The sequence below is a fragment of the Amphiprion ocellaris genome, chromosome 15 (genome assembly GCF_022539595.1).
Source record: "Amphiprion ocellaris isolate individual 3 ecotype Okinawa chromosome 15, ASM2253959v1, whole genome shotgun sequence".
In the NCBI taxonomy this organism is placed as follows: domain Eukaryota; kingdom Metazoa; phylum Chordata; class Actinopteri; family Pomacentridae; genus Amphiprion; species Amphiprion ocellaris.
Window position 1 is genome coordinate 30,433,073 of NC_072780.1, and position 27,501 is coordinate 30,460,573.

The window sequence follows — 27,501 nt, forward strand, 5'->3', positions numbered from 1 at the left end:
AAGTTCCGCTCCGTCGTGAACTGGGACAGCAAGCGGTGAGTGCATGAATCCGTGTCAGCTAGCGGGCCGCGGGGGTCATTTTAAACACTTTATTCCGGTCCGAACCGAACCTTACCGGGTCGATTTGGTGCTTAAGGGTTCGTCTAAAAAACTGCCGGGGTTTCAGGTCAAAATCCGAACCGTAGCGGCGCCCCGAGGTAGACGAAGAGGGACACCGGCAGAAGACAATACAATTAATGTGTGTACGACATTAGCTAGCAGCAGCTGCACCGACACTAGCCCGGGTTATTGTGTAGATGTGTGCCAGCTAAACCGGAATTAAACCCGAGAGTCGGTCCGTCTGTCTTTTTGGGGCAGCAGAGGCTTTGCTCCGCTGAATGCCATCACTACCGAGGACGAGTTGCATATCATTGTTGAGCCATTCATTGTCTCACTCGACACCCGCACCGCCCGCTTCCTCCGCCTCAGCTAACGATGCTAACTGGGTTTATTTTCTAACATCAGAGGCTTTAAATCGCTTTTGACTGCAGTGTGTGTCTGATATGAGCTAACTGGCTAACAGCAGCAGCAGGCGGGGAGGAGGGTGAGCTGCTGCCGCTGGAGGAGGGGAGGAGGGGGGATGCCTGTCACTCAGTGCCGCATATTATCCTGTTGTTTGCCAGCCATCCGTGGCCGCTGAGCAGAGAGATCTTGCAGCAGCAGCCTGGTGGTTGTGTGTCTGCAGCACGCCTCTGTTTCACTGTTTCACTTGAATGTAATTGGAGTCACGCAGGATGGAGACTCGTGATGTGGTTTAAGTTGCTGCAACACGGGAGGCTTTTTCCGTGGTTTCTTTTAGGACTGGGCCGTAAAGTTTCACAATTAATGCTGTTATTTTAGTTGATGTCGATCCTTATTTGTCATTTTAGGCTATAATTTTAAGAGAGACCACTTCTTTCAAGGTTAACCACCCTAGCTTGCTTATTAATACATCACACTTCATTTTAGTCGTAATAAAGCAATGAAAACACACAAAAATTAAATTAATACTGAAATAAGAATAAAGGAATCGTCTTCCGTTGGTGCACATTAAAACAAGAAACGCTTTCTTCTTTTGATGTGCATCAGTGGAAACATGCAAGCAAGATAAGAAAAGATAATCCTTTATTAATCCCTCAGCAGGGAAATTTCCAGTGTTACAGCAGCAAAAGGGGATTGTACAAAAACATACAGACAAAGGTAGAAAAATACAGAATAAAAGCACATTAGTTCTGTTAATGTTGTGCCACTTATAGAAATTGAGATTCCTCTGAATGAAAACATTAGTATTGCGCAGAAAAAAAGCAAAAATTGGAGCTTAATGTTGTAGCTGGCTGGGACCAGCGAGTGCTTAGATGAAGGTGGTGGGTACACTGGGTTGTGGGTGTTTTGTGACCGCGAAGTCCATCTTACAAGGACTACCGAAGCTCTTCTACAAGAAGCTCATTCGGCCACAGACTAGCACACCTTGGGAGACCTGCATGCGGAAAACTACATAGGGCGAAAGAAATTATTGATTAATCTTTCGAACAGTTTCCTAATTGATATCGATGAAGTCTCTGTCGCTGGTACATATTGTTTTATCACTCAGGTCTAGTTTGATCCATCTAAAATCTGCTAATGTTGATTTGATATTATTACGCAGTCACCTGACAGCATTTGAGACGTGACTGTTGATGCTTTCATACTACTCAGTGACAGTTAAATAAGTCTAAATTAACTATATTACAGACTTTAATGTCAGGAAAACTTTCACAATCAATTGGGCTGCATTATATTGGAAAAAATTTGTATTTCTACAAGATAAAAATATACGACTGACTTGAACAACTGTATTTGGGGGGAGCGGAAAATCCTCATGATTTAGTGGCTGTAACTTGGATTCTTTTCCTCGATTAAGGTTGATCTCTTAATTGAAAATTAATCACAAACTATTTTGCTAATCTGTTCATCTTTTAAGTCATTTCTCAAGAGGAATTTTTAGTTTTGACTTCTAACGTGACTGTTTGCTTATTTTCTCTGGTAAATTTGCTTTTAAATTCAATATTTGTGAGTTTTAAAGTTACCATTGAGCACTGTAAAGATGTCAGGTTGGGCTTTGACAGCTCAGGTTTTGTATTTATCTACTTTGTTTTGATTAATCTAAGATAACAAACTCAGTCCTTTTCAATTAGTGGTTTAAGCATTTATTTCTTGGCACAAGGCCTTTAAAGACCAAACAATCGTAAACATGAAGTTTGCAGCTGCATTTATTTATCAGTTTATTAAAGAAACTGGCAGAAGGTTTACTGAAACAGAAACTGCAGCAAGCCATAAATGAAGTTGTTAGTTTCTGTTGCTTTTTTGTTTTTTTTTTTCGACCCAACCTGAATCGGACTGGATGTCTTCACACAGCGCTGCACTATTTTTAACCACTTTCCTCCTCCAGAAGTGTAGAGAGTGAGCCGTTGTTTCTTGGAGAGTGAACTAAAAACCCACACATCGTTTCATTCTTTGGTTTGTGGGTCACTGTGAAGCTGCTGAACACAAACAGGTATAAAAATGATTAACTTCCTTTATAGAGAGCATATTGTACTTGTTCCATCAGATTGTTCCTGCAATTGTCCATCTTTCTTATCAGTTTTTATCTTCTCATCTCTTTCTTCTTTCACTTCAGCATTCGCGTTGTCTGATTTCAGTTACTTTATCTCTGACTGACTGTTCTTTTAAAGGCCAGAGTGCAGTCAAATGTTACTGCTAAGACAGGTTTTAACCATAATTTACAACTTAATGAAGATAAATCTTAAAATATTTGATGGAAAATGTTCAGTAGTGAAGGAAATACTCACATATTTTACTTAAGTTACAATTTTACAAGTGAAGGAAATACTCACATATTTTACTTAAGTTACAATTTTACAAGTAAAATTCCAAAAGTTTTATCATCTAAATGTATTTAAAGATGGTGGGAAATCAGCAACAGCCAAATTCTGGTAAAATAGGAAACAACTCAAAATAATGATTTACTATCGAGTGGCTAGTGAATTTCTACATTTATCAGTCAATAACTGGTAGATAATCGTGTTTTAAGAGGTTAAAGTCCTGTCCTGACTCAAAATATCAGAATTAAAGATGCTAGATTTGCAGGAAAACAGCAGCTAAGTGATGTATTATTAATTTAAATTGTTAATACTGATGCATCAGTAAGGAAGCTTTACTGTTGTTGTTGGTTAAGAGCAGAGAATACAGTCAGAAGTTTTGGTCCAGTGGTTTCCAACCTACAGCTCAAGCCCTCCAAGCCATGTAATCCAAATTTATGCTAATATTTTTAGGACTTTTTAATAAATATTTGGTAATTTTACTAATTTTAGCACTAAATAGTGACTTACATAAAACCAGATGAGAAGTTTAGAGATTAAATGTTATTTTTGTGTAATTTAGAGATATAAATGTGTTTAAGTTGCAAGGCGTTACAAGTGAAATAGATTAAACTGTTTTAATCTTTAATATTGTACATTTTTTCAAGAGTATCACACTTTTGTTCATGTAAAAATGTGAATATACAAAGTGAATAAGTAGCTATAACTGTCAAATAAGTGTAGTGAAGTAAAAATGTTGAATATTTTTCTCTAAAACCAAATAGAGTAGAAGCTTAAATTTGCAATAAATGGAAATAGAGTACTTGGTTCCATCCTGCCACTAAAAACATACATCTGAACTAAAGCTGCAGTGATTATTCAGGCACAAAACATTTAGCTACAAGTATCTGGAACTGAATGATATAGTATTTTGCTTTATGAACAAAATGACAAAAGTAAGACAAAATATTTCAAAAATGAGACCCAAAAGGAAAAAAAAATGAGACAAACGGCACGAAACAAAACAAAAGAGACAAAAAATTTGACAAACGAAATTGCAAAGCGACAAAAAATGACAAAAGCGAGAATCAAAACAAGAAAAAAGACAACACAAGCGAGACAAAAAACGCAAAACAACACAAATGGTACACAAAACAACAAATAAAATGAAACAAAATGACAAAAATAAGACAAAAACAAACGAGACAAAAGGAAACAAAACGACAAAAACGAGAAACAAATCAAGCCAGAAAAAAAACAAGACAAAATATTACAAAAATGAGACACAAAACGACAAAAAGTGAGACAAACAACACAAAACAAAAAAATTGACAGAAAAGCTACAGCGGAACAAAAAAATGGACAAACAGCACAAGTGAGAAAAAAAACACAAAACAACAAAAACGATACACAAAACAATGAATAAAGCCAAACAAAAAAAAATGTCAAAAATATGACAAAAAAACACAACCAAGAAAACGGAAACAGAAAAAACAGGAAAAAAAAACCCAACAAAAATCAGACAAAAAACAAGACAAAATTTTACAAAAATGAGACACAAAATGACAGAAGAACAATGAGCAATCTTTGCTTTATGATCAAAACAACTTGTCTAGAAATTATTTAATTTATCTAATGTGAACATTTACCATCTGACATCATTTATTTAATCCTTCACAACCGAAAGAAAAGCTGCTTGACCTTCACCATGTATTATCCAGACAATACTCATTCATCAGGAGCAAAAACGGCCAGTTTTTGTCCACACTTTGGACTCTGAAATCCCTCATTACTGCCCACTTTTCACCTGTTCTGGCCACAGCTTTGACCTTCAGACGGTAATTTGTCACCTACCGAGGAACAAACACGATCATGAGCTCAGCTGTGGAATTTTAACACCCATAAAGTCGAAACGGCTGAAGGTTTACACATTAACCTTTCAGACGTTTCTCCCCGTTGCATGTTTACCAACCAGTGGCGTCCGACCCGCATGTCCTGACTTCTCCTCGTCTCGTCCCTCATCATCGGAAAGCTAGAGAGAGTTAAGAAGACCTGCAGATTTCTGGCTCAGAATTAAGATTTGCATTGTCAGTTTCCAGATGTTTTCATTGTAAATTAATATTTTAACAGAGATCACAGAAACTTCTGTAGTTGATTATTTACATGAATGCTAAGGAGAATCTTTATTTTACTTCATGAGTTTTCAGAAAATTTCTTCAAATATGCCCTGGAAACACTTAAATATGTATTTTGGGTGTTTGCTTTCCATTTGTCTGAATGTGTTGTAGAAAGTAAACAGCCCAAAATCTCAACATTGACCAGTACTTGTAAAACAAACATACGTTTACCATGAGTGTTTAAATTTAAACTATCCTTAGCCCAGTTTGGCGTCTCAGTCCAGCAATACTTTATTTATCGGCAGAAATGTGCAGCAGTATGATTAATTTATCAAGAATTGATCTGATTCTCCTGTCCAGGTGTAATTGGCAGCTAATTTACATGGAAACAAAACAGCCCAAAATCTCAACATTGACCAGTACTTGTTAAAAAAACACACTTTTGCCTTGAGTGTTTAACTTTAAACTACCTGAAGTCCAGTTTTGTGTTTCAGTCCAGCAATTCTTTGTTCATTTATTGGCAAAAATATGCAGTAATATGAATTGATATGATGATATGATTTATCAAGAATAAGTCTGATTTACCTGTCCAGGTGTAATTGGCAGCTAATTTGATCATGTTTGATTAATCATTGCACTCATTTTACAGATAAAAATACCAAACATTCTCTATTTGCTGCTTTTCTTTGTCATATGATGCTAAATTTAATATATTATTTAGGTCCTGGACCTATGGTGTTTGGTCATTATATTGGTTACGTTTACGGTCCAGTTCTCGGTTTATGACGTGCGAATCTGTCGTTATGTCAGAACTGGTTATGTGGAACCTGTTGGTGAGTGGACGAATATGTCGTCACTGTGTTTACATTCACAAGTCGTACGCCACCCTTGGTATTCATGACTTTCCCAAAGAACTGATAGATATCGTGATGCACGCAACGATTTTGTTTACATTTGGTGGGGCTCCGACTTACAGCGAAAATCGACAGAAACAGAACTCCGACATAAGTCGAGGACCCTCTGTACTTGTAAAAAAAAAAAAAACACACTTTAGACTTTAGTGTTTAACTTTAAAGTACCTGAAGACCAGTTTGGCATTTCAGTCCAACAATGCTTTGTTTATTTATATATGATTTAGGTTTTTTGATCGTTCGGTGACCAAAACAAGGTCATAAAGGCATCAGTATGGGTTTGGAGAGAGTGTAAACAGCCCTTTTTTACTCTCTTTTAACAGTTTATTACCTTCTCAACTGAAAAAAAAATTGCTAGTTCCAGCCAGAAAAGAACAAGTACAATGTGAGATGGCAAATATCCCACTTGTGGATCTATATGCAGCCCTTTTTTAGTATCTCTTAACGTTTTATTACATTAAAAATCTAACTTAAAACTCTCTGAAGGCCAGGTTGACATCTCAGTCCACCAATACTTTGTTCATTTATTGGCAGAAATATGCAGTAATATGATTAATTTATCAAGAATAAGTCTGATTTACCTGTCCAGGTGTAATTGGCAGCTAATTTGATCATGTTTGATTAATCATTGCATTCATTTTACAGATAAAAATACCAAACATTCTCTATTTGCTGCTTTTCTTTGTCATATGACGCTAAATTTAATATATTATTTAGATTTTTTTGATCATTCGGCGACCAAAACAAGGTCATAAAGGCATCACTGTGGGTTTGGAGAAAGTGGACACAACCCTTTTTTTTTTTAACTTTCTCTTAACGTTTCATTACCTTCACAATAAAAAACTAAATCTCTAGTTCCAACCCAACTGTAAAATAAACTATTTGTTTGTGTGTAAACTGCTATATTATTAATGAACTAACTCCTCTTAAAGTCATACTGAACGCTGAGTGTTGTCTTTTCTCTGAAGTTAAAGGGTGTTGGAGAACTGAGGCTTTTACTGCTGGACTTTACTGTAAAACTCCAACCTGAAGCCTGTTATCTGACTCACGGTGCGTTTACAGTAAAGAGGGAGTGTTTGTCGTTTAGTTAATGAGTCCCGTCACTTTGCTGACTACAGAAACCAGCCGGACACAAACACATCGCGGCCTCATGACTGCCGTTAGAGGCTTGGCAGCTGCATTATGTGCTGGTGTGTGTGAGCGGTATGTCCAGCTTTGTTGTCGCTGAATGGCAGCTCTGATAACCAGACAGAGCGGCTCATTGTCAGCGCCGATGTCAAAAACACGTTTAGGCTTCGTGGACTGCATGATCGGTCCACATGCATCTCTGCAGGGTCCGGTTTTTAATAAGCGCTGCTGTTTTTAGGACTTCTGGTGACGTGAGCTGAAGTGATGTTTGGAGGAAGAGAAGTATAACGAGGCTTTTAATCTGTAGGATCGTTTCATCTCAAAACATCTCATTTTTAGAGCAGTTTGTGCTCGACCACATCCGATTTGCTTGAATTTTTTTTTGGCATTAACTATGGATGATAAAAATGGCATTTGTGAAATACTTTCTGAGCTAAATCTTTTTAAATATTGCCCATCTACCTACTTTCAGCATGTTTAATATTGAGATTTGAGTCTATGTTTGAACATAAATATCTGTTAAAGATAAAAAAAATGATTAAAGATAAAAACCTGAATTTTTCACTGTTATTTTTCATCATGTCATTGATTCAGAATCTGTAATATTGGACAAGAATACCAAATAATCTCTAATTATGGATCGGTATGAGGAATAAGTTCAGCTTGGCTCATTCAATTTCGAATAATCAAATTTTCCCAACAATTTCTGCTTGACCATCTCTGATTTGCTTGAATTTTTTTAATCATAAACTGATCAAATAACATCTCAAATTATTATGAACAATTTCTGCTTCACCATCTTTGATTTGTCTGAGATTTCTTTAGCGTAAAATAAACATTTATGAAGATATTTGTGCCATTTTTGCTTTATTTATCAAATACTTCCTGATAGAAGTTTTTTAAAATAGCTCATCGATCCACATTAAACAGGGTTTTTTGCACTGAAAAATTGGTTTCTGTTTGAAAAACGGTATCTCAAAACTATTGAGAATACAGGAATACGTTTTTCACTGTTATTTCACATCATGTCATTGATGCAGAATCTGCAGTTTTGGACACGAAGACCAAATAGTCACTGATAATTTTTATAGCATAATATATGAATACTTAAAAAGATATTTGTGTCATTTTAGCTTGATATATCAAATACTTTCCAACATAGAATTTTTAAAAAATAACCTGTTGATCCACTTTAAAGTTTTTTTTTTTTGTTTTTTTTTTTGCACATTGAAATTGGATGCTGTTTAAAGAACAATATCTTAGGAACTACAAAAGATAAAAGCCTAAATTTTTCACTGTTATTTCTCATCATGTCATTGATTCAGATTCTGCAATATTGGACAAGTAGATAAAAGAATCTGATTATAGGTTTGGGTGGGGATGATGGGTGGATTCAGTGAAATAACTCTTTTCAGTTTTATGATCAAGTATTTCCAATTAAAAAGTATTTGATTGGTTTGTTTTGTATTATTGTGACATACAGCTACACATGGATCAGTTGACTTCTGGATTATCAATTCTGTTTGTTATCCATTTCTCCAATATTACAGATTCTGAATTAATAACATGATGGGAAATCTCAGTGAATATTTCAGGTTTTTGTCTTTAATAGTTCCTCAGATGTTGTTGTTCAAACAGCCTCAAATTTCAATCCACAATAAACCTGCTAAAAGTGGATGCAAGGGCAATTTAAAATATATTTTATCAAGATAAAATTTCACTAATGTTTTCATAAATATTCACATTTTATTGTTTAAAATTCTCAAGGAAATCAGAAACGGTTGAACAGAAAGTAAAATTTTATGATTTGAGATGGAATGACCTGTTATTTAGTTCAATAAATGTTTTTAATATGCAAAAAAACTGCTGAAAGTTTTCTAAAATGACCTCAGAAAGTACTTCATATATCAGTCTAAAATTCCTCAGATACCATTTTAAATATCTGGAGCCTATGATTAAATATTTCAAACACAGCTGGTTGAGCAGAAGGACTGATGATTTTTGATGGAATAACTTGTTTTTTTTATCTGAAAAAGACAGCAGAAGGACTACACGACTGTTTAGAAAGAATGAATCATTCTGAAACGACAGGAGTGATTTGTAGGGGAGTGCATCTGCATAAAAAAGTGAAAAATGATTTCAAAGAACCTTTCTCCTACAGCGTACCACCGGCAAAGGCTTCTGAAATAGTTTTCTGCTTTGGACGGGATCCAGCTCTGCCTCTGCACTCGTCATGCCGATTTAAATGCTCAAACAAATTATTCGTGTCGGCCTCTTCAGCGTGGAGCCAGAAAACTGTGTGTCTCGTGAATAAAGTAGAACCAAAACCATCCAAGAACCCCAAAATCAGAGTAGATTCTCTATGAAACAGCTGTTCTGGTAGATTAGTCACGGAAAACTCAAAGAAATCTGCAGCTTTATGTGTTCAAAATAATCTTCTTTACTTCTCATCTCACTTTAATGTCAGATAAACCATATCTTGTGCAGCTCCACGGGAACATTTCAGTTAGTTTGTTAATTTTCATGCATTTATATCATTGCCGCAGAGTTTTAATGTGGAGTTGCAACAATTAGTCATGAATCAATTCGTCAGTGGACAGAAAATAAAATGTGAGTCACAGTGGGTTTAGGAGGACGGCGTTATTGATCACTTAGAAAAAGACAGATTTTGTAGTAGAAGTTTCCTGAACTTTTATTTGCATCTCCAACACAGAAATCTTAACACTGGATGAAGACAACTTTACAATTCTTGTTTCATTTTGTCGACATTTCAGAGTCTTTTTGCAGAAGGGAGTTTGGATATTTGATCATTTCATGAATCAGAAAATAGAGCCAGAAAAAAATCTTGTTTTTAGGAATAAAATATTATTTGCATATCGTTGTTTTTAGTAACTTACTTGTTTAATATTTAATTTGAAGCAACTTTTATTCTAACTTTCAGTCACAAAAAATACATTTTCGCCAAGAGCAGATTTCTGACTTAGAATTTAGGTTTCATTGTCAATTTCCAGATGTTTTTATTGGAAATTATTATTTTAACAAACCGATATCATAGTGGAGCTCCTGTAGCTGATTGTTTACATTAATGCTTTTCAGAAATGTATCTTCAAATATGCACCAATTTGTCTGTGAATTACAAAAAAAAAATGCAAAGTACAGAAAATAAACACAAATATGTATTTTGGGTGTTTTTTTCCATTTGTCCAAATGTGTTGTACAAAGAAAAGAGCCCAAAACCTCAACACTGACCAATCTTTTTCAATGTTTTCAACATTGAAAATGTCTTTTTGGTGAAATAAAAATATATTTTCGCCATGTTTTTAGGAATAAAATGTTAAATAATGATAAACCAGGCTGTGAGTTTTGAATGAAGAGCAGATTTCTGGCTCAGAATTTAGATTTGCATTGTCAATTTCCAGATGATTTTATTGGAAATTATTATTTTAAACAAACAGATATCACAGTGAAACTTCTGTTGCTGATTATTTACATGATTACTAAGGATCATTTTTGTTTTTATTATTTATTTACTTTATGAGTTTTCAAAAATTTTCCTCAAATATGCCCCGTAAACGCTTGAATATGTATTTTGGGTGTTTTCTTTCCATTTGTCTGAATGTGTTCTAGAAACAAAACGGCCCAAATCTCAACATTGACCAGTACTTGTAAAAAAAAAAACCAAAACAAAAAAACACACTTTTGCTTTTAGTGTTTAAACTACCTCTAGCCCAGTTTGACATTTCAGTCCAGCAATACTTTGTTCGTTTATTGGCAGAAATACACAGTAACATGATTTATTTATCAAGAATAGATCTGATTTACCTGCCCAGGTGTAATTGGCAGCTAATTTGATCATGTTTGATGAATCATTGCAGTCATTTTACAGCTGAAAGCACAAAACATTCTCTATTTGCTGCTTTTTTCTGTCATGTGACGCTAAATTTAATATATTGCGTAGGGTTTTTTTTTTTTTTTTGATCATTCAGCGACCAAAATAAGCTCGTAAAGGCATCACTGTGGGTTTGGAGACAGTGTAAACAGCCCTTTTCACTATCTCTTCAAGTTTTATTCACTACACAACTGAAAAAAAATGCTAGTTCCAGCCAGAAAAAGAAAAGTACAATATGAGATGGCAAATATCCCACTTGTGGATCTATAACTGCACAAGCCATCGAATCCAAAAAAAGAGGCTATAATAGATGAGTTCAAATAAAATAAATTTTAAAATAGGAAACTTATAAAGTCATATACACATTTTTCATTTCAAATTGGATAAAACTGCTTTAACGGATCAAAAATATTACAAAACAAATACAAAAAACGGGACTGAGTTGGATAATAGACCCAAAAATGTTAGGACCAACATTACTAGCAATCAATACAACAAAGCAGGGCTAGTTAAAAGGATGTACTTGAGGAAATACTGCTAGTAATTAGAAATTTATCACAGAAAAAACAAAAACAAGAAAACCCTGTTTATTTCTGTGTAAACTGCTGTATTATTAATGAACTAACTCCTTTTAAAGTCATATTTACTGTAGAGTGTTGTCCTTTAGCGTCTTTTCTCTGATTCATGTTCAGTTCTTGTGCCTCCGTTGGACGATATTCTCTTATTAGGAATCTGTTCTATTTTTAGGATTTTTAATTTACTCATCGTGTTTTCGTCTTTCAGCTCCGAACAACCGCCAGTAATCAGATTCTGAGAGCTGCGGCTCACCGTCGACACAGTTTTAAAAATCAACTTCTCATCTCCATTTAATCTGATCTGATTGAGACAATTTAATCTAATTTAATTGGAATGACTTCGGGGCAAATTCATTAGCGGCTAATGAGACCGTTTGCTGTCTATTTGTCGTATTAAAATCGTTTATCATCCAGAAATGCTGCGGAAGATTAGCGACCAGACTGAACTCTCCACCAGCATGGGAGTGGAAAGACATTTTACCCGTTTTAATCTGCCATGTGAACAGTCTTGTGTTTAATATGCTGCCAGAAAATGTCAAAATTAAGCTTCTTCCTTCTGTTTTTTCTTCACTTCAGCACCTCTTACAGTGTATGTGTGGCAACAACATGTCTGTGCCGCTGCTCGCCGAGGCCGTGACGGTGTCCGGGATGGAGAAGGAGACCGCGGCGGTGAGTTTCCCCGAAACACATCACTATCAGCTTTATCGACCAGCTCCTCACACACATACAAGGAATCTGGTCAGTAGTTGGAGAGATAACCACAAAACGTAGGGAGAATCATTCGTTTTGTAACATAAGCGCCAAAATTGGCCTGTGTGTCCGCCAAATTTTCAAAATTCTAGCTTTTTTGCAACTGCAGTTCCATATATTTTCATAAAACATGATGTTGTAGAGCCGTTTGCTTGGTTTTTGGTGTCCAAATATCTTATTTAGCATGTAGAATTCACATTTGTATGTTCTACTGTGATAACTTGCATCCTAATAGTCTAGTCTGAAGTGGACCTCGAGATATGAGGTCGTTCCAACCATTTTTAAGGAACGCAGTGGAGAGTTTTAACCAAAGCACCTCACATCAAAATGAGCTTTATCGGCCGACTCTTTGAACACATACAAGGAATCTGGTGTTTTCTTGCTGTCAGTAGTTGGAGAGATAACCACAAAACATCAGGAGAGTCGTTCATTTTGTCACACAAGCATCAAAATTAACCTGCCGAATTTCAAAATTCTGGCTTTTTTGCAACAGCAGTTTCATATATTTTCACAAAACGTGATGTTGTAGAGCCGTTTGCTTGGTAATTGGCATCAAAATATTACTAATTTAGCATGTGGATTCCACATTTGTATGTTCTAATATGATAACTTGTATCCTAATCGTCCAGTCTGACGTGGACCTCGAGATATGAGGTCGTTCCAACCATTTTTCTAAAAAAGATCAGTCGTCTTTTCCTTTCATTCTTTCACAGGCTGTCATATTGTTTTAGTATTCCAGTTAAAGGGTAAGAACCTGGCATGTCTTGTATATTCTAATCTTAACTAGTAGCCCTATTAGAACTAGAAAAACAGAGAGCGCAGTACTAAGAGCGCTAAGGGTGTTCATTAATCCACATGGCATTGTGAGAAATGCAGCATCTTATTATTATTGTTATTACTGATGATCAGAAATCATGGCACCATAGAATGTGTCCATTGAATATAGATGTACCCACAAACAAAATGACCTTGCGCTGAGCACAGGTGTGTGTTACGCATCTGTATGTTATGTACGGACACCAAATCACGTGACCTAAATATGTAGCGGGTGGAGGGAACTGATGGGACTCAGAAACACCCCCACAATTTAATCAATTGTTCCTTATATCATTTTCAACAGGTAAGTCCACAGCGGTGGATTTGTAATAGAATCACAATCATGTGATCATCAGCAGGCAGTTGATGTAGTGTTCACTTGTTGTCATAGTTACAGTGACGCCGTGTCGCTATCTCACAATGATACAGAAATCTTTAACAAATCCATGGATCCAGACTATAAGCTGCATCACTTCCAAAATCTAATCACTTGGTCCTTGTGTCATTTCTGACCTTCCCTGAAAATTTCATCCAAATCCGTTGGTCTGTTTAAGTGAAGTTGCTCACAGACAGACAGACGCTGATCGTCACATTACTTCGCTGCGTTCCTTGGCGAAGTAATAAAACAGTTAAAAAACAAGCTTGTGCCAGTGTTAATATGTAATTTAGTCAAACTCTGGTCATTCAAAATACCTCTTTAATTTCATCAATTATCTTGAAATAACTTTTATTCATTCCAACTTCATTTAATCCAACAATGTTTGCCACTCAAGTACGACATTGAATTAACAAGATTTTACTGTATTTAGAAGATACATAGATGCTTTGTCGCCAGAATTTGATGCATGAAACAATGGTAATCTCATTAAAGTTGGATAATTGATTAAAAACAATCCAAAAACATGACAATAATGTTGGCCATCTTTAATAATTACTGCAATGTTGAAGGTTTTTGTGTTTTTTTCTTGATTTATTTTTTCTCAATGGGTGGCCTATAAATAATGCACATCAAATTTGATGCCTTTGTGACAATTTGAATGAAAATTTAGTGCAATATACAGTTATAGTTACCATATTGGTATCTTATGTCTCAGCTAACAATGGATTCTTTCATTCAGAACAACGAGGGGAGGTAAGGAAAAGACGTCAAAGTGTAGCTTGAGGAAACGTCCGGGTGAGGGTGTTAGATGAGTTGTTCATTATGCTAACAACTCTTTTCATTGTCCATGTTTCCTGCTAAAAATACAGACTTTGGTTGAACTTTCACCAACTTTTGAGGCTCTAACTTCAGTAGAAGTTGTGTGGAAAGTTTAACAAGACAAGGTTCCAGTTTTTTGATATTTTGTCTTGAAAATGGCGCAAAGCATCTTCCAAGTCGTCTTCATGTTAAAATTTACTAACATATGGGGCTTATTTTGCCTTAAAGAATGTTCCCATGCATGTTCTAAACAGAGAAAATAATTCCAGCTCTATGAATTTCTTGTTTAATAAACCCATCACAGCGACTGGAACAACAACTAAAACAGGTTTTAAATGGTTTTGCTGAAAGCAAAGAGAGCAGAGCAGAAACCAAGTTGGTATTGGAATCCCAGAAAGTTCCTCTAAGCCTCTGTTTTAGTTAAAAACGTGGGGATGTTAAAGGCCAATCAGCTTTGTAAGTTAACACACACATTTCTTCATCTCAAAATGTATCCATTTGCTTGTATTTTCAGACATACTTGTCATATATTTGGTCATAAAGCTACAAGAACCAATTTAAATCTGTAGTCAGAAATCTGGAGACATTTTCCGCCCTGATACAGTTGAAATAATTGATTCTACTACAGATTTCCGTAGGATTCAGAGGAAAATAATACAGAATAGAAAGAAATTATTGATTCTACTCTTATTTTTTGCAGAATAAAGAAAAAAATATTACAGAATACAGGAGAAATTATTTATTCTAGTATTGATTTCTGCATTATACAAAAGAAAACACAAAATTTAGACAAAATAATTGATTCTACTACAGATTTTCTGCAGAATGCAAAGAAATTATTGATTCTACTATTGACTTTTGCGTTATACAGAAGAAATAATAGAGAAGACATTATTGATTGTACTAATAATTTCTGCATTATACAAAAGAAATAATACAAAATTTAGACAAAATGATTGATTCTACTACAATTTTTTTTGCATAACACAGCAGAAATGATTTTTTCTGCTATTGATTTTTTGCATTATACAGAAGAGATAATACAGAGTAGAGAATGAATTATTGATTCTACCACAGATTTCTGCAGTAAAAGGAAAAAATAATCCAGAATACCCACAAAATGATTGATTCTACTACAGATTTCTGCAGTAAATGGAAGAAATTATTCAGAATACAAAAGAAATGATTGATTTTAGTATTGACTTTGAAGAAATAATACAGAATAAAGAAGGGATTATTAATTCTATGGTTGATTTTTGCAGTATACAGAAAAAATATTGCAGAATACAAAAGAAATAATGCATTTTTCTGTTGATTTTTGCAGTATACAGAAGACGCAATACAGAATAGAGAAGAAATGATTGATTCTACTACAGATTTTTTGCATGATACAGAAGAAATAATACAGAAGAATTGATTGATTCTACTGCTGATTTTTGCAGTTTACAGAATAAGTATTACAGAGTAGAGAATGAATTATTGATTCTACTACAGATTCCTGCAATATACAGAGGAAATAATACAGAATACAGACGAAATGATTGATTGTAGTATTGTTTTTTGCAGTATACAGAAGAAGTGATAGATTTTAAAGCCAGTATCTGCTGTATTTGCACTGTTTTCCCTCCTGTAGCTCCACCTGTAGCAGCAGGTAGATCAACACTCAGCTGGATCCACGTGTAGAAATTAAACTCCGTCTTTTATGGAGCTGTTGTCGGATACAGTGCAGGAATTTATTAAACTATAACCGGTTCCAGCTCTGAACGCTAAAAAAATGTTTTGATCCGTGCAAACGTCTGACTTCCGGCCAACTCGCCGTGAACTGGCAGCTTTCTGACTCGTCGTTATTCCCTTTCATGGCTGCTCTGTGGGGAAACTGGCAGCCGAAGCTTTTCTTGGCAAGAACGTCAGATTGGCACCTGTTTTTTCTCTGTTTTGGGAACAAGTACAAACACTTAGCGCTAGTACAGTGAGTACAGAAGGACGGTAGATTGTCTCCAGGATCAAAGAAGGAGTTTTTTTCTTGTCCATTCTCTCATGTTAAGAACTGTGAGAGGCGTTAATTGTGCTGTTTTTATCTGTGCTGCAGGTGATCTTCCTTCATGGTTTGGGAGACTCAGGGTGAGTTTATCAGACGTCTTTATCAGCCTCATTTCTCTGTCTTTTTATTGTCTTTTATTTCAGTGTCTTCATGAGCAATATCAGTAAAGAGATGCTCGAATACTGTCCTCATAATTTAAGTGGGTTTGTATTCTAATCAGACCTACTGCACACTTACAGTTGGTTGTTGTGGTAATACACTGAATTATTTAGTGTGGTTTAATTTGTAGTAAATATATGTGGAGTAACTGACATACAGCTGCAAAAAACAGTCATTTTTGGATTATTTTAGTCTGAAAGTGTTTGAAAATAGAGCAAGGAGTCTCAAAAATGTTGCCAACAATAAAAGTAAGGTCAAACGTTTAATTTACGACATCAGTAAAACAATTGGCAGGTATAGAAAATATTACAGTGTGCTATTAATATGAATACAGTTAGATTAGTAATTAAAATTAAATGTAAAATTAGTAAATCTACAAAGCAAAACATTTTAGTTTAACTTAAGCCCAAAATTATCCACAAATTTACATTTCTAGTGAATTTTTACTTGATCAAAAAGTTTATTCTATCTGGAAATGGCACAAACACATGACCAAATAATGTGTAATATTGTATTAGAGATGTTATTGATCAATTTAAAATATTTTAAACTATTTTTATATATTTTTGGGGGATATTTTTACATTTTTCCTGATAATGTGATTTGCAAAAGTGCTCCTACCACTTGAAATTGTCACAGATTTTTCAGAAAATGCAGCTTCTATACCATTCTAAATGGTCCTGGTAATTTCTGCCATCTTCTGTTATTTATTGACTATTAATATTATTTTTACCCTTGTTTTTATGGTTTCACCCTCTGTTTTCTTTTATTTGCGGTGCCATATAAGCATGGTTATAATTTTTATTATTAGAAATGAGAATCTGGCTTTTGATATGAATAATTCTGAGGCTGGACTGCATAAATTTTACACCATATCATAATGTAAGGTCAAAAAATTCTTAGAAAAACTAATTTCTACATGTAAAAATCATTAAATAAATGTCATAGTAGAGGGTTATTTTTAAATCCTGCCTGGTTCTGGTAGCATTTTCACCAGAATTATCCATAAGCACGACAAATTTAGATTTGTAGTGAATTTTCACTTGATTAATGGGTTTATTCTGGCTGGAAATGGCACAAACAAGTGACCAAATAATGTGCAATATCGTGTGTTAGAGGTTATCGATGAATTTTTACATAATATTTTAACATTTTTACAGATATTGTGATGTGCAAAATAATTCCTACCACTTGAAATTGTCGTACATTTTTCAGAAAATGCAGCTTCTGTACCATTTTAAATCATCCAGATAATTTCTGCTGTCTTCTATGTTATTTTTTGACTATTCATATTATTTTTTACCCTTGTTTTTATGGCTTCACCCTCTGTTTTCTTTTGTTTAGGGTGCCATATAAATATAGTTATTATTTTTATTATTAGAAATTAGAACCTGGCTTTTGAGTTGAGTAATTCTTGGGCTGAACTGCACATATTTTACACCAGATCATAATGTAAGGTCAGAAAATTCTCAGAAAATCTAATTTCTACATGTAAAAATCATAGTAATACAATAGTGTCATCATAGAGGGTTATTTTTAAATCCTGCCTGCTTGTGGGTGCATTTTCCCCTGACTTTATTCTGCTAGATTGACATTTATTTGTCCTAATTCTCATTCAGTGGCTAATTGATACCCAGCATCATGTAAATGAATTTCACAGCGCAGCTCTGAAAACACTTTAAATTACTCATTTAAAACCTCAGAACATGATGACAGCTGCTGCTCGATACAGCTTTAGATCAAAATTATCCCCTCAGGCTGGTGTTTTCCCCTCGAGTGCCTCCTTGTACGTCAAGAGCAAACATTTTCAGCGAGCGTTGCGTCGGTGTAGAAGTGGTTTTGATGCACCCAGTCGTATCAGGTTTGGTGTGGATGTGCTGCCTGCTGGTAATTTCACTGTAGCTGGATTAGAAACAACTCTCTGTGTTTTCTGTCAGACATGGGTGGGCAGACACTTTGACGGCGATCCAGCTGCCTCACGTCAAGTTTATCTGCCCCCACGCGTAAGTCTTTCTATTATTTGATGCTTTCTAAGACTGTCAGCGCCTTCCGTTGATGCTAAGCTGCTTCATGTTTCGTCCGTTTGTCACCCGGCTGCTGCTGATCTGCTGTCATGTTTTCCCCTTCAGGCCTCCGATCCCCGTCACTCTCAACATGAAGTCCATGATGCCTGCGTGGTGAGTTGGCGTGATGAGAGGCGTCCTTTCAGCCCAACACTGGCTGCCATTGTCTCCCTGGAAACCACAATAGCCTCCCATACTGCCGCTGACAATGCCGCGATCGTGTCTGTTGATTTTCTCTGCTTGTGTGCAGGTTCGACCTCATGGGTCTCAGCCCCAACTCCCCAGAGGACGAATCTGGAATCAAGAAGGCAGCAGAAAACAGTGAGTTTAATGTGAAGATAAACTTTATTGATCATGTACATAAAACTACCACAGCCATGAAATTTGGTGAGGACAGACAGAATACTTCCAGCAGATTTACAATTATTGGCCCTTAGAAATTGAAAAACATGCACATTTTTAAAATGATCGGGGTTATTGGTGCCACTGAAAGTTCTTTCAGATGAAAATATTTGGATATATCCATATTTCCTACTAAAAAAGCAGTCTTTGATCGACATTTTACCAACTTTTGAGACTTCTAACATCGCTAGAATTTGATGTGTGGTAAGCCAAACTCCAGTTTTTTTGCCATTTTGGCGTGAAAAAGTGGTGATGTAAGGCTAAAAATACAGATATAAGACATATTAAAGACTATGTAAGGCTGAAAAGACATATATAAGATATAAATAAAGAATATGTAAGGCTAAAAATAAAGATATAAGATATAATATAGACCAGGGGTATTCAACTAAATTTCAAAGAGATCCAGTCAGAGAAATGTATTAACGCAAAGGTCCGGAACATCATAGTCTGCCTTCAATTAGTGTGATATATGTTGATGTAACCTAGAAGTTTTATTAGCCTGTGCATGTAATCAATAGCTGACCATCAAATCAAATAAATTCAGTACGGTTCAAAAACATTTTGACAACATTTATTAACACATAACTTTTGATATAACTGTACGTCTTAAAATTAAGTGCAGAACTTGAAAAAATAATGACTGAACAACCCAAACCTGCTTATATACATCTTTAACAATACCTAAATCTCAAAAAATGTAAACAATTGAACACTTTTTTTCCTGTCTTGTTACTCCCCTTATATCCCTGCTGCTTAATGGGAGAACTGAGCTGCAGTTTGCCCTGCCAGTATTGTTTGAATTGTGTATTGTGGTCTGAATGGTGTCAGGGCCATTCTCAAACACATTTGGAGCTCATTGGTCAGTCTGGAACCATATTCAGTTTTGATTATGTTCATAGTTGAGAAAGGTGCCTCCAGCTGTATGTTGAGCCAAACATGGTCAGCATGTGCAGGACTATTTCCCTCTCGGTGTCGCTTTATTCATTTCCTTTTGTCTGTCTCTCACCTCTCAACTGTTCTCTGAATGCAGAGCTGTGATGTTTAGCAGCTGCAATGCAGAGACTTCATTGGCTGAATAGCGTCATGTGGGATGGCTGAACTCATACGTAATTGGTCTGTGTGTTTCCTGAGCTGATAACTAATGCCGTAAACACTGGGAAAGCTGTGCCGGTAAAACAGAAGCGACCGGTCAAATTTAAAATCCCGTTACAATTTACTCATTACAGGTCTGGTCCGTATAAGACGACGTCTGGGTCCGGATCTGAACCGCGGTCCGCCAGTTACTGACCCCTGATATAGACTATGTAAGGCTAGAAGTACAGATATACGATAAAAATAAAGACTGTATAAGGCTAAAAATACAGAAATAAGATCTATTAACGACCACGTAAAGTCAAAAATACAGATATAAGATCTGTTGAGGGCCTTGTAGAGCTATAAATAAAGTTATAAGACATACTAAAGACTATGTAAAGCTGAAAATACAGATATTAAATATAAATAAAGACTATGTAAGGCTAAAAATACAGATATAAGATGAAAATAAAGACTGTGTAAGGCAAAAAAATACAGCTGTAAGGTAAATTAAAACTAGGTAAGGCTAAAAATATAGATATAAAACCTATTAAAGACTATATAAGGCTTAAAATACAGAAATAAGATCTATTAAAGACCATGTAAAGTCAAAAATACAGCTATAATATCTACTAAAGACTATGTAAGGGTAAAAATACAGATATAAGGTATATTAAAGGTATATTAAAGACTATGCACAGCTAAAAATATATCTTACAGACATAAGATATATTAAAGACTATGTAAGGCTAAAAAAGCATATATAAGACATGCTCAAGCTGCAGCAAAATCTGTGGAAAAAGATTCAATGATTTATAGATCTGCACATTTGAGAGGAAGCAGCAGATATTTTAAGGTAGAAAGAGATCATTTTCATGGAAAAACTTCAAAATATGTAACTTTTGGAAACAGAAACAAGTTTATGTTTAAGTAGTGACCAGAGATAAACTTTAAAATGTAAAGTTTGCAGGAGGCTGTCTTTGATTCGAGCTGCAGTGCGTTCACCTTTTTACGTTTTTCACAGCTGACTTTAAAATACTCACAAATCCTGAAGAAACCACAAACACTTTCTGAAACTCTTTTCTCCATCTGAAATGGGAAAATTCTGGTAGATTTCCCAAACCTACAGTCCAACATTCACACCTGCTTAAGGCTGTGATTGGCCGGTATGTGGAGGTGAAAAACATGCAGAACTTAAACTCGTCTCTGAAGATTTTTTTCTGTTTTTCAGTCTCCAGTTTAACTCACTGAGTCCAACGCTATGAATCCAGAAATGTGGACAGTTATTTAAAATATATCACACCTCTTTATTATTTTATCATTATCATTATTATCATTATTATTTCCTTTGAGCATTGACGTATCATTTCCAGACATTCACGGGTGTTTAGTTTGTACCAGCGGCGTGTTGAAGAGCTGAGGCTCCTCCTGGTGGTCAGGTGTTTTAACATCTCTAAACCAACCACAGATCCAACATGGCTGCAGCTTGTTTTAGTCACATCAGACATCTTAAGCTGCTTCCTCCTCATCATAAATCGCTGCCTGCTGATGCCAGGCTGTGACCTCTGTTTTGTGTCTTCACTGAATCACACATTTTGTTCCTTTTTATCTCCAGTCACGGCCATAATCGAACACGAGGCCAAAAACGGGATCCCCCCAAACCGCATAATGCTCGGTGGCTTCTCTCAGGTGGGAATTTACCTCCGAGCATCATTTTATATTAGATTAGAGGCACGTTTACATCACAGTGTATGTTCTGGTGGTTGATATGTGTGATGAAGTTGGTGTTTTCCGTCCTCAGGGTGGAGCCTTGTCCTTGTACACCGCCTTGACCTGCCAGCACCAGTTGGCCGGCGTCGTGGCCCTCAGCTGCTGGCTTCCACTTCACAGGAATTTCCCATCGGTACGGTCACAGATTTTTTACCGCCTGCTTCGGCCTCACGTGTCCTGCTTCCGTTTTCTGTCGCTGCTATTTTCAGCGTCCGTCTTGTCCTGCAGGCGTCGAGCGGCAACAAGAACCTCCCCATCCTGCAGTGCCACGGTGACATGGACATCATGATCCCGGTGCAGTTTGGTGCCATGACGGCAGAAAAACTCAAAAACATAGTCAACCCTCAGATGATCACCTTCAAAACCTACCCAGGGCTCTCTCACTCCTCCTGTCCCCAGGTACTGTTCTGTAGAAGCTGCTCTGATATTTAAGTTTTTGTTCTTTTTGCTTTATTTTCAGTCTGCAGCAAAGGTTTCTTTCCTTACTTATCTACATTATATCCATCCATTATCTATACACGCTTAATCCTCATTAGGGTCGCAGGGGGCTGGAGCCTATCCCAGCTGACTTGGGGTGAAGGCAGGAGACACCTGCACAGGTCGACAGTCTATCACAGGGCTACACATAGAGACAAACAATCACACTCACATTCACACCTACAGACAATTTAGAATCACCAACTAACCTCAGCATGTTTTTGGACTGTGGGAGGAACGCCGTAGTACCCAGTGAAAACCCAAATATGCACAGGGAGAACATGCAAACTCCATGCAGAAAGATCCCAGGCTGGGACATGAACCTGGGATCTTCTAGCTGCAAGGGAACGATGCTACCCACTGAGTTACTATGCAGCCCTATCTTCATTATATCTACCACAAAAACACTAAAATATTCACCTGTGGATTATTCCATCTCAAATCATTAGGGACCTTCTGCTCAACCATCTCTGATATGCCTGAAACTTTTTTTTTAAAATCAAAAACAGCGCTATGTGTGAAAAGATTATTTCAAAAACAAAAATTCCATTGGATCCTAAATTGTTTGTAATTGCAGCTATCTCAAAGAACATCCATCCATCACCTAGCCTCAGCATTCTAAATGCTAAAAGAGTGATTGATCTATTCTGGGGGAAAAAAAAACTATTAGACCCACGATCACACACTGAACACAACATAAAACTAGAAAAGCACTGAGAGAGTACAGTACTCCATCAAGGCTGTTCATTCCCCCATATGGCATTGTCAGAAATACAGCATTTGTTTATTAGTTATTGATGATCAGAAATCATGGCATCATAGAATATGGCCATTTAATATAGATGTACCCACAAACAAACTGACCTTGAGGTGAGCACAGGCGTGTGTTATGCATGTGTACATTATGTATGGATACCTAATCACGTCATCAATTGTTCCTTGTATCATTTCTTCTTTTTTTTTTTAAGGTTTTTTTTTTTTTTTTGGCCTTTTTGGCTTTATTAGATAGGTACAGTGTAGAGGCAGACAGGAAAGTAGGGAGAAGAGTCGGGGGAAGACATGCAGTAAAGGGCCATGAGTGGGAATGGAACCCAAGCCGCTGCGTCGGGGACCAGCCCCTGTTCATGTGTTGCCTGCTCTACCAGTTGAGCTATCCAGGCACCCCTCTTTGTATCATTTCTGACAGATGAGTCCCAGTAAGTCCACAGCGGTGGATTTGTAGTAGGATCACAATCGTGATCCTCAGCAGGCAGTTGATGTAGTGTTAACTTGTTGTCATGGTTACAGTGATGCCGTGCCGCTTTCTGTCAATGATACAGAAATTGTTAACAAATCCATGGATCCAGACTATAAGCTGCATCACTGCCAAAATTTAATCACTTGGTCCTTGAGTCATTTCTGACCTTCCCTGAAAATTTCATCCAAATCCATTATTCTGTTTTTGAGTAATGTTGCTGACAGACAGACAAACCAGCACCGATCATCACATAACTCTGCTGCGTTCCTTGGAGGAGTAATAAAAATTTTCCTTAGTTTTGTCTTTAGGTCATTGTGTTTGCTTGTTTTTCAAATCATGCAGCACTTTGGTTCAACTCATGTCTGCTTTTCAATGTGTTTCATGAATAAATTTGACAAACTTGAAAACATATTTATAGATTTCCTGCAAGTAGATTCACGCCACAAGACAACACATACACTGATACTGTAACTACATGGTTTTTTTTGTAAATAAGACTACTAAATTGCAGCTCAGATTTGCAGATAAAACCTCAGCTGAGACTCTATGTTACTCAAAGAGAATAACCCAGAAACAAACTGGTAAAAGAAAGATGATTCGTACAGCTGATTTAAACTCAAAACTGAACAGAACCTCTTCTAGAGCACGTTAGCTGTGCAGCATCAGTCACCACTTTAGGTTCTACATACCTGCTAATACGTTTATTTTCCTTCACTTCTGCTGTCAGGTTTTAGTGGAAAGATGTTGTTTCATTTACTTTTGATCCCGCTCACCTCTCGTCTCGTCTCTTGCAGGAGATGGCGGCTGTAAAGGAATTTATCGAGCAGCATTTGCCCCGGATCTGACCTCACCTCATCCCCACTGTGACCCCCTGAGACACTGACCTCTCACCCCTGATCTGCCATTCTCCCACAGGAAACAGCCATGAGCAGCACCCCCTCTTCCACAGACATCCACAGACAACCAACACGCACATGTTCACATTTAATCCCAACGATTTGACCCACACTGCTGAACAAAACCTCCTCATGCGGCCCGATCTGACAGTCCCGACTCCAGACCGATCAAACACACTGATTTGACAACATTACCAAGTGCTTGCTCTCACAAGTCTTAGCCTTCGGAGGGAGAAACACTGATTCACACAATACATTCCCTTTGGTTTTATTTAAACGACCTGTCTGTTGCCTCCAGTTTTTTTTTTTTTTTTTTTAAACTTTTACCTCATTCTGTTTCCTTTTTTTATCCATCGCTTCATGGCCATGACTTTCCCTCTCTCATTGCTGTGTCAATTTGTACAACATTAATAGAGAACCAACTTTCAAACCGAGTCAGATGAGCAGGTTAACACCCGCCTGCTGCCGTCTGTGATCACGCTAACTGGTAAAAGCTCAGTCAGACCGGATTTTGCTTCCTGTTAATTTCCAGTTATTCTGATTTAAACTCATGAGGTCCAGTGAGTTTTGGAGAAAAGATGTCATCGGCCTCTCGTTGAGTCTTTCTTCATAGCTGCAGCAGAGAAAGTTAGCGCATGGACGGTGATGTTAAAGTGGCAGCAGACAACTTTTAGCTGTCCTCAGCATTTCCAGGCGGCACAAAAGACTGAAGTGATCTCTGTTTTCCATTGCAATAGTAAACACAGAGGAAAACACCTGGTTGTATTTATAATTAGGTATTTCTAATGACCGAGATCGAATGGTTTTAGGTTACCTTAAAAAAACCCCACAGTTAACCCTCCACGCTAGCCTTGTTAGCCTAAATCAATCATAAATATACAAAAATCTGCATGTTAACTCTGGATTGGCATAAAAAAGCCACAGTTAGCCCTCCACTCTAGCCTTGTTTGTCTAAATCAATCATGAACATACAAAAATGCTAGAATTTTCTGTATATTAAATAGGTTTAACCGGGTTATTTTATAATGAAATGATCACGGATCAGCCTGAATGTGCGCATGTTGACGTGATTTTTGAAAATAGGCAAACAAGATGAGTTAGCTTTTGTATTTAGATGACTTGCCATGTTGTCAGAAAATGCAACCACAGTGTCAATTTATTTGGAGCTGACTCGGAGTAATCATTGAGTAAATGATAAATAAATTAGTTGTGAAGACATGGATGTGGTCGCCTGTTCCGAAAATATTAAGAATTTGTTGAGATGAGAGCATTTCAGTGGGCCAGAAGACTTGGAGACTACAGCTGTAGTAGAAATCTATGCATTTTGCTCTTATTTCTAAGAATTTGCTATAGAAAAATGTCTTTTATGCTTCAGTAAATGAAACTCAAATTACCAAAACTGGTTAAAAAAAATCTGAAAATCGATTGGTATTGGTAGTTGTCAACATTTTGGTGCTGGTGATTTTCCTTTGGTGCTGGCTAAAGCCTCTTTGGGAGGCACCAAAAATTCCTCTATGCACAGAAAACCTACAATCTAAATCTAAATGGTGTCATTATTCTATAGTCAGGACATTTTAAAGTCAACATGCGCTTCATAATAATAAGAGAAGAAAAAAGTTGTCTGTTGCCACTTTAGGCAGCGAAATGTTTGATAAAAATGCAATAAAATCTGGATGTTTGTGGACATACCAGCTTCCACAGTCTGTTCGGTCTGACTGCAGCTTCAGTGTTTGAGCTCCACAGATTGTGACTCAGGTGTAGTAAGAACAGCTGCTTCCACTCATTTATCCATCTCCCCATGACGGCAAACTCCTTTTACTGAAACATCCACGCTTCTTCTTTTTATAACAAGTGTGATAAAGTATCTTGAATTCTATGAACAACATCCGACTGAAAATAAAAGAAAACTAATCAATCGATGCTTTTGCCGCCCTGTGCTGTTTCTTTCACCACACCTGCATGTCAGTGACGTCTCTCTGCTTTATGTGACTCTGTATGCGAAAGTACCTCAGTTTATTTCTTTTAGTTTTTTTTTTTTTTTTTTTTTTTTTTTTTTAGTGATAAGATTGTAGGCTGCATGAAATCCAGATGGTTGCAGACCCGCACAGACTGCACACCACGAGTCGATTCACTGTACCTTCCACCCTTTTCCAGTGTTGCCGTTTCCTCTGGATCTCAGTGGTCCTGTTTGCTTTAAACTCTGGAATAAACCTGCTTCCTCCACATCTTCTTCCACACCAAAGCAGTCCCGAGTTTAAAGCTGTCACAAATCTATTAACTTCTCATCTCCCTCCTTTGGCTACCTGCTGTAACCCACTAATACACCATCAAAGGTCAGATTTAAAGTTAATCCCAACACTATTATAGTTCACTTCTTTAAAAAAAAAAAAAAGTATACGGCGGTACGAAGGGAGAGCTTTGGCAAGAAGCTGTTCCAACGTGACTGAAGGGTGATCCAAATTTTCAAAATAAAGTTAATCTTGAACAACTTGTGATCCTTGGACATAGGAGTGTAACTCTGAGGAGTCGTGTGTGCTTCAACATATATATATATATCAGGTGTTCTACATTTTCTTTTGTGAATTTTAATTTTGCTCTCCTCATGACTTCCTGTTCTCTGGTTTTAAAACAAAAAAAGGAGGAAAGACGTCTGTTTTGATTGTTGTTCACAAATCAATGAATGTTTCTCTGATCTCCTCGAACCCTTTTACTCTGAATCTGACGCAGCCCTGCCTTTATTTACTTCAGTTTCCTCCCTTTGACACCTTTGGGGTTTTTTTTAATTATAATTCCAGCATCTCTCCCTGGTCTCGTGCATTTATGCTGTGACTGATTAAACTTTTTACATGTTTTTTTTTGTTGACGTTTTGTAGTGTTTTGTCACTGTTGTCATCTCGTCCTCTTTTTTGTGTGTCTGTTTATAATGATGACCATTAAGAAAACGTGTTGAGGTGACACTGGTGGTCTCTCCACTTGTTTTGTTTCCAAAACACCTGTATGCGGAATAAATGACAAAAAAAAAAATAAAAATCTGTCTGAGTTGAGCGTCTTTGATTTTCTGTATCTGTAGATACAGGACCACCCCTACTAATTTAAAGTTTGTGTGTTTTTTAAACTATTTTTGTGAATTTTAGACCAGT

General features: G+C 36.6%; 1 protein-coding gene across 1 annotated transcript; it reads left to right on the top strand.

Annotated features, from left to right (window-relative positions):
- lypla2 (lysophospholipase 2) lies at positions 1-27,405 on the top strand. Its single transcript, XM_023263209.3, has 10 exons — positions 1-35; positions 12,052-12,144; positions 16,329-16,360; positions 18,377-18,442; positions 18,569-18,616; positions 18,753-18,823; positions 21,597-21,670; positions 21,783-21,884; positions 21,980-22,150; positions 24,260-27,405. The coding sequence occupies exons 2-10, from the start codon at positions 12,067-12,069 to the stop codon at positions 24,308-24,310; spliced, it is 693 nt and encodes a 230-aa protein (XP_023118977.3). The 5' UTR covers positions 1-35; positions 12,052-12,066; the 3' UTR covers positions 24,311-27,405.
- Positions 27,406-27,501: the final 96 nt, after the last annotated feature.

Coding starts and splice junctions, on each gene's coding strand:
- lypla2 (XM_023263209.3), top strand. CDS start 12,067: ATGTGTGGCAACAACATGTCTGTGCCGCTGCTCGCCGAGGCCGTGACG. Junction 18,443..18,568: donor AAGTTTATCTGCCCCCACGC/GTAAGTCTTTCT, acceptor TTTCCCCTTCAG/GCCTCCGATCCCCGTCACTC. Junction 21,671..21,782: donor TGCTCGGTGGCTTCTCTCAG/GTGGGAATTTAC, acceptor TTCCGTCCTCAG/GGTGGAGCCTTGTCCTTGTA.